Raw genomic sequence first — 18,176 nt, 5'->3', positions numbered from 1 at the left:
TGGCCACACTGATGAAACTGAATGTCATCAAACTGTGCCGACGGGCATTTTGTAATATTTTCCTTCGTAGCGGGAGTAGCCATTTATACTTACGGGGAAAATACTGGAGATATCCCTTCGTAGCCGGCCGCTGTGGCCGAGCGGTTCTATTCGCTCAGTCCGGAACCGCGAGACCACAACGGTCGCAGGTTCGAATCCTGCCTCGGGCATGGATGTGCGTCACGTCCTTAGGTTAGTTAGGTTTAAGTAGTTCCAAGTTCTAGGGGACTGATGACCACAGATGTTAAGTCCCATAGTGCTCAGAGCCATTTGAACCATTTTTTATCGCTTCGTAACTGACTTTAATTTACCACTGACGCAACTAAAATACCAACAAATTTTTCTGTAGAGATGATTATTAGATGAAGAAGGTATTACAATATTTACTCCCGTGTTCATCTTTTTAATCAGAATGGCTATAGTAACATACACTTAGAGTTAATCCATATCTGTACAGTGGAATTATAATCTTTGAATAAGTGCTACATGCAGTCTTTCTTGGGATGGACGTAGGGCTTCTTTCCGTGGTAGAAATCGAAGTAAGTGTTCCAGGATTTGAAACGTTTCAAAAACTACAGACGGGAGATTAGCCCGTTTTTCTTGTTATACAGTCCGTCCCAGAAGTCCATCCGCGGTTTGAGCAGATTTTTCTCAATGCTGAGCCCGTGGTTGCTGATGTACAAGTGGCTGGGATCACGAGTGCTGACTGCTGGCCACGTGACACTCAGCAGAGGGTCTCCTTGAACAGGTGTAGGGTTCCTGCAAACAATTCCAACTTGTTAATATAAACGCTCTTAAAACGAATAACTTATTCGTGTGTTGCCTATTTACAGACAACCAACGAAAATGTTGGATAGTCATCAAATAAAAAAAATTAAAAATGGATGAATTCAGCCTACCCTGTCTTTGCAAAGTTGGTCCACAGTTTAGTCATCCTGGCAATAATTCTGCCCTCGACGGAGTCAGGATCGACGTGAGAAGCAAATGAATTGACACGGAACAAGTAGCCAATGTCGTCGGCGTGGCTGGCACCTAAAATATAACCAGAATATCACAACTTCAGCCGTTATTTTCCACATTCACACCTACCAAATGGTTCAAATAACTCTGAACACTGTGGGACTTAGCTTCCGAGCTCATCAGTCCCCTACAACTTAGAACTACTTAAACCTAACTAACCTAAGGACACACACACATCCATGCCCGAGGAAGGATTCCAACCTGCGACCGTAGCGGTCGCGCGGTTCCAGACTGTAGCGCCTAGAACCCCTCGGCCACCCCGACCGGCTCATACCTACCAATCTGTAGCCGTATACACATTGAACGATCCTCGTACAATCGTTACTTAATTTTCACACGTTTCTGACTTTGTTACTACGTAATGTTCGGATGATCTGGACAGGAACTACAACAAGAGGTACTTATGAACTGCACGCACAGTGAGTATGTGAAGAGAATATCAGAAAAAAAGCTTACGAAACGAAATTTCTCTAGACGTTCTGTGCTTCAGAGCATTTATTGGATTCTATAAGTCTCATACATCTTCTTCATAATATCACTTAATTCATTATGTATCACAGGTTAAGGAACTTAGTTGAGGTCAGTTTGTAACGAAGGGTTTCTTTTGCGATAAATAATAATAAATAGATATCTTGAACATACTGGCGCAGACGATATGAAAAAGGAAAATATGACCGCTGGGAATTTTCAGTATGATATTGCTTTATTCAACGAATAGTTTCGATAGCATCATCATCATTATCAACATCTGGTGGTTGAACCTATTACTACTTCAATTTGATTTGGTGAGTATACAGAAACTACATAGTTAGCAGTGTCTAAAGATATATATCAAAACTTGATAGCAAAAACTTCAACATTTGAGTCTCACTTCCAACTAAGGAAACCGATTGTCATTATGGCAGTTTAAATGTTATTAAACACTACAAATATTTGTCTATATACCATTATATAGAAACTTAAAGTTTAATAAAAAAATATGCAAAACTTTTCAATTTTGGAGAGGTTGAAGATGTTTATAAATTATATCAGGTAATGTGATTTTGCTGTGTGTGCATCCACTGCTTAACTGATACATGTTAAATTTTCTTAAAAAACCGTTTCTATTTCTTCATATAGTGGTGCGACCTTCCTACCGCAGACATAGCCACTGTCGCTACATGTGGCTTTTTGCTGTTTTCATCAGTTTTGCAGCATTGGTCTGAAAACGTGACTTGCAGTGTTTAGCTACACGGTTTATAACCCATTTCAACTGGCAATGTTAATTTCCAGTGTAATTTGAATGGTCTAATGTTAAATTAGGTATATTTTTTTCACTTGAAGATGCAACTACTATATCGGGAAACCAGTCATGTATAATCCAGGAATAAAGGTTTATCAACAGTGAAAGCGGTTTCCAGAATTTTCTGCAAAACATGTAAATAAAATTTTTGAAAGAAATTTTGTAACATATATCAGGTAAACTAAATGTAACTGTATACTTACCAAAGTCTATGAAATTTGTGAACTTCAAAATAAACAAGTTAATCTATAAAAAATCAAACCGCTTGTGTAAATTGCAGTGTAGCTGTAGCTTCACCATGGCAGATGGTTGATATCGTAAAAGCAATAACAAACATTGTTGAAATATTTTATTAAAATGCAAAACGTACAAACAGTGTGAATATGATACTTTTCGAAAAATTCGTTGATTATCAAAACCGGAGGCGGCTCTTCCCAGAAGGTGTTATTATGTCGTACGTACTGTTAAAGGACAAATGTGTTGTCAGTGATAAAAGGGTGTTGTAGGCTGAATAAATAACTATCAGTTATAATCTTCCTAAAGCATAAATCAACAAGGGCCATCAGTCTCAAAATGTTTAAAAGTGGTGTGAGGACAACTATGTATTCCAACAACTCATTCGTATATACACTAATTAGCCAAGCCAATATGACTGTTAAGACGGGAGTATATGTGTAAATATCTGTATCTATTTAAGATTCTCTTTTCTGTTGGTAGCAGAAAACTGATTAAAGACCCTTGCCTGTCTATGACCTGTTTCGAAATTTTATTCTCGAAAGTAGCGTAATCCCGTCAACTAAATTAGTATATTCATATCCTCCTCTAAATTGACATTTACGAGAAACACTGTCTCCATAATAGCGACTAATAGTGAAATGACTGTCTAAGTTACACCACACTATCACTTGAAGCTTATCAGTGCTCTGTTCGTTTATTAATCTTTCGGTGCACAGGATTGTGTAAGAGGCAAATTATCGTGAAGCCCTAGTCAGTTATGCTCATGTGCTAAATGAAAGATTAACTAAAAAGGTTTTAATGATCATTTGATCGGTCGTCCGTCTACATAAAACACTTAGTTTGCTATTTTCCCTTCATTTGGTAATGAGTGTAAAGGTAGGTATTATCGACAATATCATGCAGCATAATATTTTAGAGATTTGTACAGCCTGTCCCAGGAGGCCTGGTCAATGTTGCGGGGTATCACAGGAACGATCATGTGAAGCAAAAACACTCTATGTGGATATATGCCCTGTTCCTAATGGTATCTGGCATATGATGCATTTGATGTCCATCATTATTTATTTTCTGCCTTATGTAATGCATTGTCAGGTTTACATATGTACAACATCAATACACGCATTTTACAAAGTATCAGTTGCTAAATGCGTATCTCTAAGACATTCACCTCTAAACGTTAGCGTAATCGTCACATCATTGCTACTGTAGTTCACAATAAATGTTCGAATATCCCACTGTCAACTTCAGTGCGTTTGTGTACTCTTGGGGGAACATGCTGTGTTGCTTGTCTGACAAGAAACACCTTGACTGCGAAGTCACAAGTATTAACAACAATGACGGGAAAACATTATCTGCTGTTGACTCACCACGTGCATCAGGAGGACGACAGAAAATAAGTGTCCGGGAGTGGCAGAGATAACCTTCTGTGGGTTGTATATATAGAACTTAACAAAATCGGCATAGCTGACATCGAAGAAATGTTCAAAACAAACCATTAACTCGCACCATAAATACCGAATGAAAAATGACGCACAACAGTGATCACAAAAGTTCGCACCATCAAGATCGAAAGTAAATTCCTAGGGAGCTAAAAGTCGTGCTGGATGTACAGCTGGGTATCCGCTCTTAAAGAATACATGTAGAATTATATTGGTATCACGTAATGACGAGAAGGGATGGAATGTGATGGCATGCATCCGAATGCGAAACAGTCTGTCGTGGAGCTTATCGTGAAACTGGCTATCCTTTAAGGCGTAGCTGCAGATAGTGCGATAATATGTTTTATTAGCACGAAAATTAAAAAAAACCACAAACGTCCATATTGTAGGAACAGCAATGTCACATAGTTTTCAGAAGGGATAGTTTGCTGTAAAGGAGTTTGAATTATTTACGAAGACCAGGAATCAAGCAAAAGCAAGTTATTTTCACCAGTGCTCATACCGTAGCTATAGTTCACTTAAGCCCATTTTCCCACTCTTTCTTGCTTTGACACAAATATTCCATACACCCCTAGCAATGTATTCCATATTGCCCTTGCAAGATCACGCACACGCGAAAGAATTGTAGCGAACAGAGCACCTACAACCTATTGTAATACAATAAGTCTCTTTCCAAGTAATTTACCATCCACATTCACAGTCGGAATAATTGTATACGAATGCGTTAAGGCGTTGATGTTAGCTGATCTTGATACAACTCTCTTGGTACCTCTAGTTCCCGGAGTTCCTTTCATATGCAATTCCTTTCAAAATCCTGTTTGGTCGTAGTTGGAAATAAAGTCCTTACTGAACAAGAGGATAAGTTTGTTTATCTTATCCACTAATTTTCGGACCGATTCCGCAGTATGCTGCGCATCGTCATGTTGACCCTATGTTTCAATTTCGTAATCATACATGTTACAATTCTGTAGCACTGTGTGAAGTTATGCAGCTATCCATTGCTTCCCTTGAAATCACTATAATCTATGTCGCGAGCAATTTCATTTGCATTATGTAATAGGTCACTATCATGTACATCCTTGAAAAGCGCAAACACCAATTTTTGTAACAAGTGCGACATGCCTTCCCTTGAGTATCCGTAGTTTTACTTATCCACTACACGGTAATATTGCTTGCTGCAGACCTATTCGAAATTGTTCATAATTGCTCGAACAGTCCACGGGTGTATTGCCGGTCCATAGTGTCCAACGGGCACAATATTTCGGCGATCAGACACGTCGCCATCGTCAGGTACGCGGACGAACTGAATAGTAATTAGTTATTTACTATGCTGCGACTGACCGTCCATGTATGTAATAATGACAAGTACCGGCTCCATGACCAACGATTGTCCTTTACTATGTTTCAGTGGAGACTGGATCTGTGGCTTCCATTCCGACAAAGGTGCTGAACTACATGGTTCGACACCTGCTTCAATATCACCTTCACCCGTTAAGAATGTATAGTCATCATGAACACTGTCCGCACCGTAAAGCGTATACGACATCACACATACCACTGACTCATCTTTCAAGAACACTTCTTCCTCACTCTGCAAAATTCGTTGGGTCCCTTTCTGACGAGATATCTGTTTCAGCAACTGGTGTTGTAGATATAAATCCTTGTTTGCTTTGTTTGTCGTTGCCATTGCATTTGTAGCAGAACCATTAGCACTGTAGCTCTGCTATGATCTACACTATGTGATCAAAATTATCCGGACACCTGGTTGAAATTTACTTACAAGTTCGTGGCGCTCTCCATCGGTAATGCTGGAATTCAGCAAGGCGCTGGCCCACCCTTAGTCTTGATTACCGCTTCAAAAATGGTTCAAATGGCTCTGAGCACTATGTGACTCAACATCTTAGGTCATAAGTCCCCTAGAACTTAGAACTACTTAAACCTAACTAACCTAAGGGCATCACACACACCCATGCCCGAGGCGGGATTCGAACCTGCGACCGTAGCAATCCCGCGGTTCCGGACTGCAGCGCCAGAACCGCTAGACCACCGCGGCCGGCATTACCACTTCCCTCTCCCAGGCATACGTTCAATGAGGTGCTGGAAGGTTTCTTGGGGGATGGCAGTCCATTCTTCACGGAGTGCTGGACTGAGGAGAGGTATCGATGTCAATCGGTGAGACCTGGCACGAAGTCGGCGTTCCAAAACATCCCAAAGGTGTTCTATAGGGTTCAGGTCAGGACTCTGTCCAAGCAAGTCCATTACAGGGATGTTATTGTCGTGTAAACACTCCACCACAGACCGTGCATTATTAGGTGCTCGATCGTGTTGAAAGTTGCTATCGCCATTCCTGAATTGCTGTTCAACAGTGGGAAGCAAGAATGTGCTGAAAACATCAGTGCAGGCCTGTGCTATGATAGTGCCACGCAAACGACAAGGGGTGCAAGGCCCCTCCATGAAAAACACGACCACACCATAACACGACAGCCTACGATTTTTACTGCTGGCACTACACACGCTGGCAGATGACGTTCACCAGGCATGCGCTATACCCAAACCCTGCCATCGGATCGCCACATTGTGTACCGTGATCCGTCACTCCACAGAACGTTTTTCCACTGGTCAGTTGTTCAATGTTTACTCTCCTTACACCAAGCGAGGCGTCGTTTGGCATTTACCGCCGTCGTGTGTGGCTTGTGAGCCGCTCGACCATGAAATCCTAGTTGTCTCACCTCCCGCCTAACTTTCATAGTAATGAATCCTTTTGTAGTTTGGAATTCCTGTGTGACGATCTGGATAGATGTCTACGTATTACACATTACGACCCTCTTCAACTGTCGACAGTCACTGTCAGTCAACAGACGAGGTCGGCCTGTGCGCTTTTGTGCTGTACGTGTCCATTCACGTCTTTACTTCTCTATCACGTCGGAAACAGTGGACCTGGGGATGTTTAAGAGTGCGGAAATATCGCGTACAAACGTATGACACAAATAACATCCAATCAACTGACCACGTTCGAAGTCAGTGAGTCAGCGGAGCGCCCCATTCTGCTCGATCACTATGTTTAATGACTACTGAGGTCACTGATATGGAGTACCTGGCAGTAGTTGCCAGCACAATGCAGCTAATATGAAAAGTGTATTTTTGGGGGTGTCCGGATACTTTTGATCAAATAGTGTTTTTGTCGACTAAGCAGTTCAACTACGCTCACTAACCTTATACTGTGCTCACTATTGGATACTTCCAGTCCAGCCCCATTAGCATCCAATATTGTGGATGCATGGCAGACAATTTGAGGGGCGTCGAATGCCTTAAACCTCATTACCTTTTTTCGACACCACACTCAAAGGGTTGCTTGTGAGTGCCAATGTACGTTTCTTAATGAGGGCATCAGCTTCCATGACGCGACCAAGCAGTTCGTCCTGCGTCTTCACTTTTCGTATGTACATCTCTGATTTCATCCAATCCCATAAACAAAAATCTATGGGCCAATTAATCGTACGATCAAGGCCAATCCAGCGATTAGCGTAGGTCACATACATGGGCACCACTATCTCAGAGACAAATAACATTAAACGTGCACTGCCTCGGGAACCATTTGGAATACGGCATATCTCCAGACGAAGCTATTATCCCATTGAGAGTTGAATACTGCCCATTCCTGCTGGGACACCAAGTATTATGTTAGTGTTTATAGGCGTTGATGTCCATTGTAATTAAGGATATATATTTTACATCACCTCATGCTGTTAAACTGATTGATGATCTAACGCGAGATCAGTATTATGATTACCTACTTTTTTTGTCAGATAAAATTGTAAGCTCTTTTACGTAATGTATCTCAATCTCTCAGATGACGACTGTCATGCTGAAATCAGTCGCAGAGTGTACTATGATTCACAAACTTTTTTTTGTATAAGGAAAGTCCTTTACACAATTTCTAAAAGCTACAGAGCACGACCTATGGATTTTATGATTTTGTAGTCTCCGTAGATTATTAAATGGTTACGTTGCTGTCACGATGCGCAATTCTTGAGAAAAACTGTGCTTGCGTAACTCCACTTTGCCAATGGGTTTAAATGGCGGTACGCCAGCTTGCAGCAGTCGACCAAGCAATGGTGAACTTTTATTCCCAGTAAGCTTTTACGAATGAGCGGCCCGCAGGCGCTGACAGTGTAGATTAGGTTAAGTAGGCAGCTATAGGCCAATCGCTGTCTGCAAGAATCACAGCTGACGCAAATCCTTACGTTTTACATCAGGCAGCCCTCGTACCGTACATAGCTACGGACATGTTCATGGCAGTACCTGTCTAGTACTCTATGTGGGAGGGAGGGAGCTACAGAACTGGGATAAAATTAAAGGTAAGTAATCTTAGCATTTCCTCACCTTACGCAGTGGCACTAGCACTATGCCTCGCGGATTAGAGCCACTGCGTTAGAGCAAAGACTGCTTTGGCTGTATCAGACTAATGGGAACACTCTCAACTCAGCGTGACTCACCTGGAAAATCCTGCGCCCCGTACAGTCTTTTGAACCAGTTGAGTCGAGTGTCAACGTTGAAGAAGTAGAAGTATACAGGTTGAGCAGGGAACGTCTCGGCCTGCCTCCTAGCGGTCCTGTAGCATTGGTAGATGTACGTCGCGTCTCCACGTACCTGCAACGGCAACAGGCCGCCGTCGATAAACGGACCAGTAGCTAAACGGAGTAGCCAGGTACTTCTTGTCACACAAAATTAAACAGGAAACCTTGCTGACAAAGTACCTACTGTCTCGAATGAACTGTTATCCAGTTAGGAGACGTACTGCCACGAAGTATCTGCAGGGTAGGAACACTGAGATTTACCGTTTCTACGTAATCTTTTAAGTCTCAGAACATATAAGTTTCCTGTAAGAGCATCTGAAAATACAGTTTTTAGGCAGAGAAGTACAGTGTGAATATTTACTGATTATGAAAGGCATATTTATGTACACCATCAGCATTGAACTGGTAGTTTTAGTATACATGTACCATTTTTTGGATGTGTTCACAAATTCGTTATATAATCTTTCTTCCTAATGTAATAAACATAGTTCCCTTATTATTCATTTAAACAAAAATATATACAAAACATTAACCTTCAGAACGTCGTTGACTTTGAAACCATTGTGGTAGTAACACCTTAGCGCATAGAGGGCACACTGAGTATACATCGTCTGTAGAGTTGTTTTAAAGCTTTTAATCGATATTTTATACAATATTTAAGTATTTTCATGGTTGTAAAGAGATATTTTATGCATAACTATTTTATGTTATTATTGTACTTTGTTTTTTATGTTTTGACGATTATGTGAACCCGTTATACACTGATTGGTTGACATTAAGTAGATGGAGAAGTGGCAGGCGGAGCATCTTCGTATTTAATCGTATGCCCGTCACTTGCTGCCACCAATTGACATCACAGCAGCTGAGAAGAGTGCTCCACCTACCATCTTCGAAGCATGCTATGGCTATAACAAGTCTTAGTGTATTTTATCCTTATAAGCATTTTGCCATATTTTATTGTCAATGTAGTAAGGTTTCTATTACTTTCTAAATTAAATTACAGGTCTGATGATGGTCATGTGATATGACCGAAACCGGTCACCTATGTTTATGTAATATAAGTGGTGCGATCAACATTTAATTTTAAAAAGAAAAAAATTTTTTAAACAATTTTTGATCGCTGTTCCAAAAATATTTATTAAAAAAGGAAACATCAGTATTTACACTGATAAGCCAAAAGCTTATGATCACTGCCCACCGCGACTTTCGATGCCACCTGGTGCCGCTGCGGGCATGTGGTTCGGTAACAAAAAAATGTAAGAGGAGCAACAAGGGACGGGGGATCACCCTAACGAAAATATGGGCTGCAAATTGGGATATGCAATGAGATAAGCGACTTTGACAGAGGGCAGATTTTTACTACGCAGAGACTGTGAACGCGTATCTCTAAAACGGCGAAGCTGGTTGAATGTTCACCTGCTACCGTCATGAGCTTCTACGGAAAGAGATAAGACAGTAAAACTACTATTAGGCTCTAAATGATTGGACGTCCAAGACTCTTCACAGAAACTGGTGTTCGGAGACTTATATTCACTGTAATGTAGGATAGGTGGTAATCTGTGGCATCTCTGTCGAAAAAAGCAAAGCACTATGGTGGTGCAGGCACAAGTGTTTCGGTGCACACCGTTCGTCGTACGTTGTTGAACGTGAAGCAGTGCAGCAAAGCAACCGTACATGTTCACATGTTGATTGACCCAACAACATCGTCATTTACGATTACAGTGGGCACTGGACCATCGGGATTCGACCGTCGATCACTGGAAACGTGTCGGCAATTCGGGTGAATCGAGTTTTTGCTACACTGAGTCGAGGGTCGTCTCCACAAACGCCATCATGGAGGTGAACGGCGGCTCGAAACGCGCAGAGTGCCACAGACGAAGGGTGGTGTGAGCAGCATTATGCTATGGGAAGCATTCTCTTGCACTTGCATGGGAACTGTGTTTGTAATCGACACGTTGACAGCTGCAAACTACCTGCATTCCTTCATGCTTGATGTCTTCCACGACGGCGATGTCATCTTTCAGCAGTATAACTGTCCGTGTCTCGGAGCCAGAACTGTACTACAGTGGTTTGAGGGCCGTTATGGTGAACTCAAGTTGATGTCTCGACGATCAAATTGGCCTTATGTAAATGCTATGAAGCCCATCTGGTTCGCTATAGACAGCCATCACGGCATAGGCTATATCTTTTGTGAGACGGGAGCTGTACGCAGCAAGAGTGATTCGTTTCGGGACCAGTACAATACAAAGAGAGACTCCAATGCAATACAAAGAGAGCGAAGAATACTTATTAGCGGCCCTGCAGCGCCGATATGACCACTCACAGCCACGTTTCTGGCCACTGGTATTACACTGACATCATCGCCTATGAAGGCGATATAGTCAGCTAGGCTATTCACACGTCGCTCAAGAACATTGTGAAAGGTTTCACTTCTGAAATCTTGTAAGACAAGCAGATGTTTAGCGGTAGTAAACATGGGAGATAATGCTCGGAAACAAGAAACGCAAGATACATCAGTAAATATAAACTCAAGTTTCACCAGCAAATGTAGCAGAAAATCCCTAAGATAGCAAGAGGAAGAAAAATAACAAGGAAAAATTCCAGATCAATTGAAAAAGTACCGCAAACGTCACTATTGGTTAAAACCCACAGAAAGCATCCAATGACGCACAAGCATTAAGAGGAGCATCGAGAGTCCTCAAACGAAAAAGTAATCAAGTTTTGAAATCAGGCCAAAGTGGGTAACATACCAAATAAGGAGAACACTTTAATGAGACTACTGTGCTGCTTACTCTCAGCAGTTCTGTGCTCGATGTTATTAGCGCCAATAATAATTTCAAGACTCCCATTCCAGTGCAAAAATAACGGTTTGATTACAATAAGGGCAGTGGTCGGAATTCTACATGAAGTCATGATATAGAAAATTTGTTAAGAAGTAACTGTACTGTTCTCAACAAGGCAGATGAGCTAAATCCATGTATGTAGAGGGTCGTTTCGCCTCCAAGCCATATAAACACGTATCTGCTGTGAAAAAAAGGTCGTATAATCTGAGCCTTACATTAGAGGAGACTAACAGCACTATTAGACTCTAAGGCATAAAAAAGGCACACCACAAAGGAGTTATCCGAAAGATATCGAAATCATTAGACGTGATGAACATGCACAAACGAACTCTTAACAATTTCAGAAACATTGGATGTTTCATTCAGGAGTTAAATCTTCACAAACTGTGCACATCAATAACGTGTTGGTCCACATCTGGCCTTTAAGTAGCCAGTTACTCCATTTAGCATTGTTGTTGGATGTCCTCCTGATGGACATCGTGTCAGTGTCTCCCTAAATGGAGCTTCAAATCGCCAAAACCCCGAGCTGGCTGTAGGGTCATACCCATAACGCTCCAACACCCTCAACGGGCGAGAGATCCAGTGACCCGTCTGGTCAAGGTAGACTCTCCCAAGCACGAAGGAAAGCAGTGAATACTCCTCCTGCATGCGGGCGGGCATTACCCTGCTGAAATTTAAGCCCAGAATGACTTGCCATGAGAGACAACAAAACAGTTTGTCGACGTACCGCTGTGCTGTAAGAGCGCCACTGATGAGAGAGCTCTTGCTATGAAAAATATGTCACTCCAGTCCAATATTCCTGGTTTTAAGGGCGTATGGTCGGCGATATTCAGGGCTGGTATCCCACTGCTGTACGAGGCGTCTCGAGGCGCATTTTCGGCTTGGAATCTGTTTGACTGGAGCAGCGATGTCTCCAGTGGTGAGTCCCCCTGCGAAACGAGCGCAGATGACCAATGAAAACGTGGCTTGAGACACTCCAGACAGCGATGGGATACGAACCTGTCATCCGCCATATGGCTCGACAACCAGGAGCTATGGTCTGAGGTACCGTTTCCTTTGATAGCAGGATTCCTTTGGTTGTCATCCTCACCATCTTTACAGCTCAACTATACGTCGAAAATATTTTATGTTACGTTTCGTTGCCTTTCATGTGTAACAACAACGACTCTGTCCTATTGTACATATAATATTTTTTTCTTCTGATTTTTCGATAAACTTGTGTAATTAATGTTCTGCTTTCATTTCTTTTTTTGTTTCATGCCATTGTGTTAAGAAAACTGTAAACAAGTTTCAATGTGAATATTAATGTTTATGTCAAATGTCAAATAATATTGTAATAGAATTGAAATGTAACAAATGTTGAAACTGTCGTAAGATGTTTAAAATTGTAATTGTGCGTCTGGTCCATACGTAGGCAATGTGTTAGGATATGTAGAATGCAAAACCTCGGGTGAATACTTGGCCTGTCAGGGAGCGGTAAATGGTGGATGGCAGGCGAGTGCGGGGAATGCACGCGGGCACTGCACGGCACAACGGGCTCAGCAGTAGTAGTTGGAGTTTGGCACTGGTTTGAGCAACACCTTCTGGAGCGAGGAGGCTCTCCTGGAAGACGTAGTTTCACTGACCCTCGGGTATGCTGTTCCAACGCCCACACAGCATGGCAAAATTCCATAGGCACTAAATGGAAAAGTATTGCGACGCTAAGAAGAATTAAAGTGCCGATACGTCAAGAACCATAGCTGTGGTTGTACGTGTGCTCTGTGCCTCGCCATGTCGCCGCCCGCCAACCGCGGCATCGATACAAGCAGGTTGAAACTTTTAGTACTACATTCGTATGGACCATAGAGTGAACTGTTCAATAATAACCTAAATTTTACCAGAACTTTCCCCTCATTTAATTATCCTCACAACTAACCTAGACAGGGTCCTTTCCAAATGTTGTGCAATCCGAGTGTCCCGAAATGAAAAATTAAATTTTGTGTTAATAATAATTACTTGCAGACCTAACTATGTTAGAATGGTGTTTAAAGAACTGTTTTGTTAATGAACAAGTAAAAGAATAACGAAGGTCTAACGAAGTTGAAAGATAACTTCAATATTGATATAGTAATGAAGTTTGATTATTTCGAGACAAATATAAAGGTATTTAAATGAGAAGTAAATAAGATAAAAAGAGTAGTAACTCATATACTGGAAATCTTGAACGCATGATAATTTCAGTAATCAATTTTTTTAACATAGTGATCATAACAGTTTCATGGTCCCCCCCCCCCCTCCCTTTATTCATTTGAATTCTGAAGTGTTCTAAATTGGTGTGACCAGCAAAAGTCAATATAAAAGCCAAAATTTATCAGTGTTTTATCTTGATTAAAATTGACATTTTGTATGTGGTTCGAAAGTGCTATTTCTAGGGTAACCTATGTCCGATTTTAATCAGATCAATAGACAGTACGAAGTTTTGTAGTATACATTATAATGTAGTATTATGTATTCATGGTTTTTCCATATCAGTACAGAACGTGAAACTATCAGTTCAATAGATTTTCTGGTTAAAAAATTCTACTATATTATGCAGTATTACTACGTGTTGTTTTGCATGAATATGCACCAACTTGTACAGGGAAGAAACTCAGTTAATGCCTAACTAGTCTGGCGACCGTATTATTATTAAACTGGTAACATCTTCTGGTTTGATTTTCGTCCATCCTGACGTGTAATTGCATTTCGAACATACTTGAGGATCATTGTTATTACAGAGTGGGTGTAAGTCTGATTTGCCACCATTCAGGTACACGCGGTCGATATCTATACGAAAATCCTTCCTCATCAGGTGAACCCCACTCAATTACCATAGCACAGGCTTTAACGAGAATTGTGTGCCCCACGCGCACGTTACACATGCCATACATTTCAGCAAGATAATGCCCGTCCATACACTGCGTACGTTCCTTCCGCTTGTTTTCGTGCTTGCGAAACGACACACGTTGGCGGGAATGATAGCCGGACCTCTCCCAGTTCACAACGTTACAGTTGAGAACATTATAGGCTTGACCCTGGAACCAGCTCGGAGTTCTCACGACGTAACGCCGTCGTCTCCAGCGTCACTGATGGAAGTAAACCGACACTGAATGTCCACCAATAGCCAGAGACTTATGTGTGGTGGCCAATGGATCTGTCATTAGCCGTATCACCAGATGTACTGAACACTAACCAGTACAGAAAGCATTTGGAGGATCTCTGTAGCAAAGCAAATTATGGGTACTTTTTATGGAACAAATCAGTGTGGAGACAAAATGGCGGGTGTGTGATGTTTTACTTGTGATGACTTTCCACACGCCGAGTCCTTATGGAACTGACACAATGGTACGTTTTTTCAGGTCTTCAGACTGTTGGGTGGTTCATAATTTAATGTAGAACATCGTCACAGTAATCTTCTCCCATTGCCCGACGGACAGTTGTGAGAATTTTTACGCCACTATGATTAATACCGGCTGCAGATTTGTAGAGCACTGATGGCAATTCGCGGCCTATGTGAAGCATCGTGCTGCCGATTCGTCTCAGTCCGGCCCGCGAAAGTAATTCGTACGCATAGAGAGTGTGGACGTATTAGACCACGGGGACTGGAACTGAAGATAATTTATGATGAATTAACCGTGTTTATTTTGCCATGACGACATTTTCAGATGTGTCCTCAAATTGTTTCTTCACTAACGGTGTTACAGAATTTTGCAACGAAAGTTTTAAAGACAACTATTGTAAAACGCAGCAAGCAAAGAAATAATGTTCACGATATGTAAATAAATATAAATTTCTGAAGATGGTATGAATATTAAATTAATTTACTCTCAAAAATGCCTGTTTCGAGACGTAATTTGGTGGTGAAGCGTGTCGTGAAAGGGGTGTCGTTCATATCGATGCCTCACCGCAATGTTAATGTCACGGACGCTATAGTTTAGAATTTATGCGTTAGGAACGCTTCTGTTGGGTTACTTGGCAAGGCAGTCCGGGAGCTTGGTTAAGGATGAGTATTAGGCCCGCGGGCCTGCCTATGGTCTATGTCTGAGCATCTTATATCGACATCCAGAAACTCCGATGGTGCCAGAATATGCGGATTCCCTGCACGTTATCAGGAGTAACGTGAAATGTTTCCAGTAGCCATCAGCAAATGTAATTAGGAAGATAACAGAACTTTGTGATAAGGTTTGGACAACTCCAAAAACAATTAACCCGCACGTTGTGCACAAATAATTTCAGACTAAAAGGATAAGGAAGCATCAGAATTGTGAATGCCTGTTAAAATTATAGATTAACAGTACGAAGTAAGCACACGGTTATCCATTTTCTATACCGTGATTAGAGAAAGTAAGTAAAAAATCAAGGGATTATGCAGAGGTGGTTTTTTCCCGACCCACGAGGAGTATAACACAACTTTAAACTTCATATACTCACTCAACAGATAAATCATTACGAGCGCGGCCCACCGCGTGATTAAATGCAGTCTGGTGGCGTTGCGTGAACGTGTCGCTGTTAAGAAAGTACCGGGTGATTAAAACTGAACTGCCCACAACCACAAGCCGGCCGCGGTGGCCGAGCGGTTCTAGGCGCTCAGTCCGGAACCGCGCGACTGCTACGGTCGCAGGTTAGAATCCTGCCTCGGGCATGGATGTGTGTGATGTCTTTAGGTTAGTTAGGTTTAAGTAGTTCTAAGTTCTAGGGGACTGATGACCACAGATGTTAAGTCCCATAGTGCTCAGAGCCATTTGAACCCACAGCCACAGAGGTATAGTAAGGGCTGTAATCATCAGAAGGCAGCGAAGTTTGGTAGATATTAATGTGAAACAGATTCACTCTAGAAAATTTTAGTGCCTGTTTTGGCAACCATGTGCAAACCTGGCGCTGTGAACGCAAAAGACATATAAAGAAATGCTTCCATATGTAATGGATTAATAACGGGACGTGGGTGGAAAAGGTTAATCAAATTAAAAAGACATACTGTAAATTTTGTTACTAGCTGCCACTTACACAATTTGTTTGATATCAGTACCGGAGACGTCGATTAGATGTCGTACAGCTCCCGATTTGTACCTGGTGGCCTAAACTGTAACTATTTTTTCCAGCGTCAATCGGTTCCGTTTTAATGTATTGCATATCTACCAAGTTTCGTTGCCACTGGACCTCCGTGAGTAGCTGCCTTTTGTTGATAACCATCTTATATATAAATGAAGCTGGGACGAATGGGGAAGCGTTCTGGTATAGATACGAGCCGCAAACTTGGAAATCCACCGACAAACTGCTTTAACAAAGAGAAGATTGTTATGGCCCACGTGGGAAGTGATGAAGATGGACGACTGATCATGTGCTACAGTCTTATCAATGGAAGGGGGTTGAAAGACGCTGAAAGTAGATTTAGGTGACAAGTCGTACGTCTACCCCTCACCACAGAACATGATGGTGGGAGACTTGGCCACTTTGTGAAGCAGAGTAGGCGGTAGTCTGTGAGTGATCTGACGAAGTGGAATTACGACTCCTTGGCGTTGCTTTGTTGACTCAACGACATCTTCAGGTACTATTGAAGGGGGCACGGGATCTTCGAGATAGGTCGTGAATCAATGGAAACATGTAGCCTGGTTAAATGAATCACCTTTCTTATTACCCTAGGTCGATGGTCATATCTGGACACGCCGCCACCCAGGCGAACGATTGCTTGATATGCACACAGCGCAACCTACGTATGTCAGTGGGGGCATTCACGTGAATTTCCAAGCGATCAAATCGAAGGCACCATGACGCCAATTTTGTGATCATTATTGCTGACCGTCTGCATCCATTCATTCTTCCGCCAAAATATAATTAGACTCATGTGTGGCCGATGAAATACATTTTGGACGTTTCTGGCGCCAGCTTCACGCACAAATACCGCCGGCTTGTTGTTCAAAAGAATTGTGTGACCTGCGGGCAGACATCTGGTGCCATACACCTTCGGAAACTTACTACGCAGTTGGTGAATCCGTGAAGCGCAGGTGTATTGCGTTAAAATGGTGGAACAAGAGGCTACTAAGCTAATGTCTTAGCTCATGAGTATACAACCATGCAATAACCACATCTTTCATCAATTTTCTAAATATAAACCAATGATATCAACCTGAAGGGTGACTGAAATTGATCTAGACCTTTTCTCCGTTTCTATGCAGATACAGGACATCAGTTTAATGAGTCACGACTGCAAAATACCCCTCACGAATCCTCTACAGAAGAATGGAAAAGCTGGTAGGAGCCGACCTCGGGGAAGATTAGTTTGAATCCCAGTGAAATGTAGGAACACACGAGGCAATACTGACCCTACGGCTTCTCATAGAAGATAGGTCGCAGGGATGAAATACAGGAACCGAAAGGCTATTTACTATTTGTAGAGAAACGAGATGGAAGTTATAAGAGTTGAGGGGCACGAAAGGGAAGCAGAGATCGAGAATGGATTGAGACAGGGTTGTAGCCTATTATCGATGTTGGTTGGGTTGATTTGGGGAAAGAGACCAAACTGCGAGGTCATCGGTCTCATCGGATTAGGGAAGGAATGCGGCCGTGCTCCTTCACAGCTACCATCCCGACATTTTCCTGGAGCGATTTAGGGAAGTCAGGAAAACCTAAATCCGGATGGCCGGACGCGGGATCGAACCGTCGTTCTCCCGAATGCGAGTCCGGTGCGCTAACCACTGCGCTATCATCGATGTTCTTCAATGTG

The 18,176-nt window shown here is 42.1% G+C and overlaps 1 protein-coding gene across 2 annotated transcripts in view; it reads right to left on the bottom strand.

Moving 5' to 3' along the window:
- Positions 1 to 421: 421 nt before the first annotated feature.
- Positions 422 to 18,176, bottom strand: part of LOC124777077 (putative inactive carboxylesterase 4) — a 70,418-nt gene continuing 52,663 nt past the window's right edge. Inside the window, exons 8-10 of one of the 2 annotated variants that reach the window (XM_047252353.1) lie at positions 8,514 to 8,667; positions 939 to 1,071; positions 422 to 798 (exon numbers count right to left, since the gene is read on the bottom strand). In XM_047252353.1, coding sequence (XP_047108309.1) covers positions 612 to 798; positions 939 to 1,071; positions 8,514 to 8,667 — 474 coding nt within the window. In that variant the 3' untranslated portion in view covers positions 422 to 611. The remainder of the gene's footprint in view (positions 799 to 938; positions 1,072 to 8,513; positions 8,668 to 18,176) is intronic. The other variant, XM_047252354.1, reaches the window with a different exon arrangement.

This window comes from Schistocerca piceifrons, chromosome 2 (genome assembly GCF_021461385.2).
Source record: "Schistocerca piceifrons isolate TAMUIC-IGC-003096 chromosome 2, iqSchPice1.1, whole genome shotgun sequence".
Taxonomy (NCBI): domain Eukaryota; kingdom Metazoa; phylum Arthropoda; class Insecta; order Orthoptera; family Acrididae; genus Schistocerca; species Schistocerca piceifrons.
The sequence above is the reverse complement of the archived record's forward strand: the minus strand, read 5'-3'. Positions and strand labels throughout refer to the sequence as shown.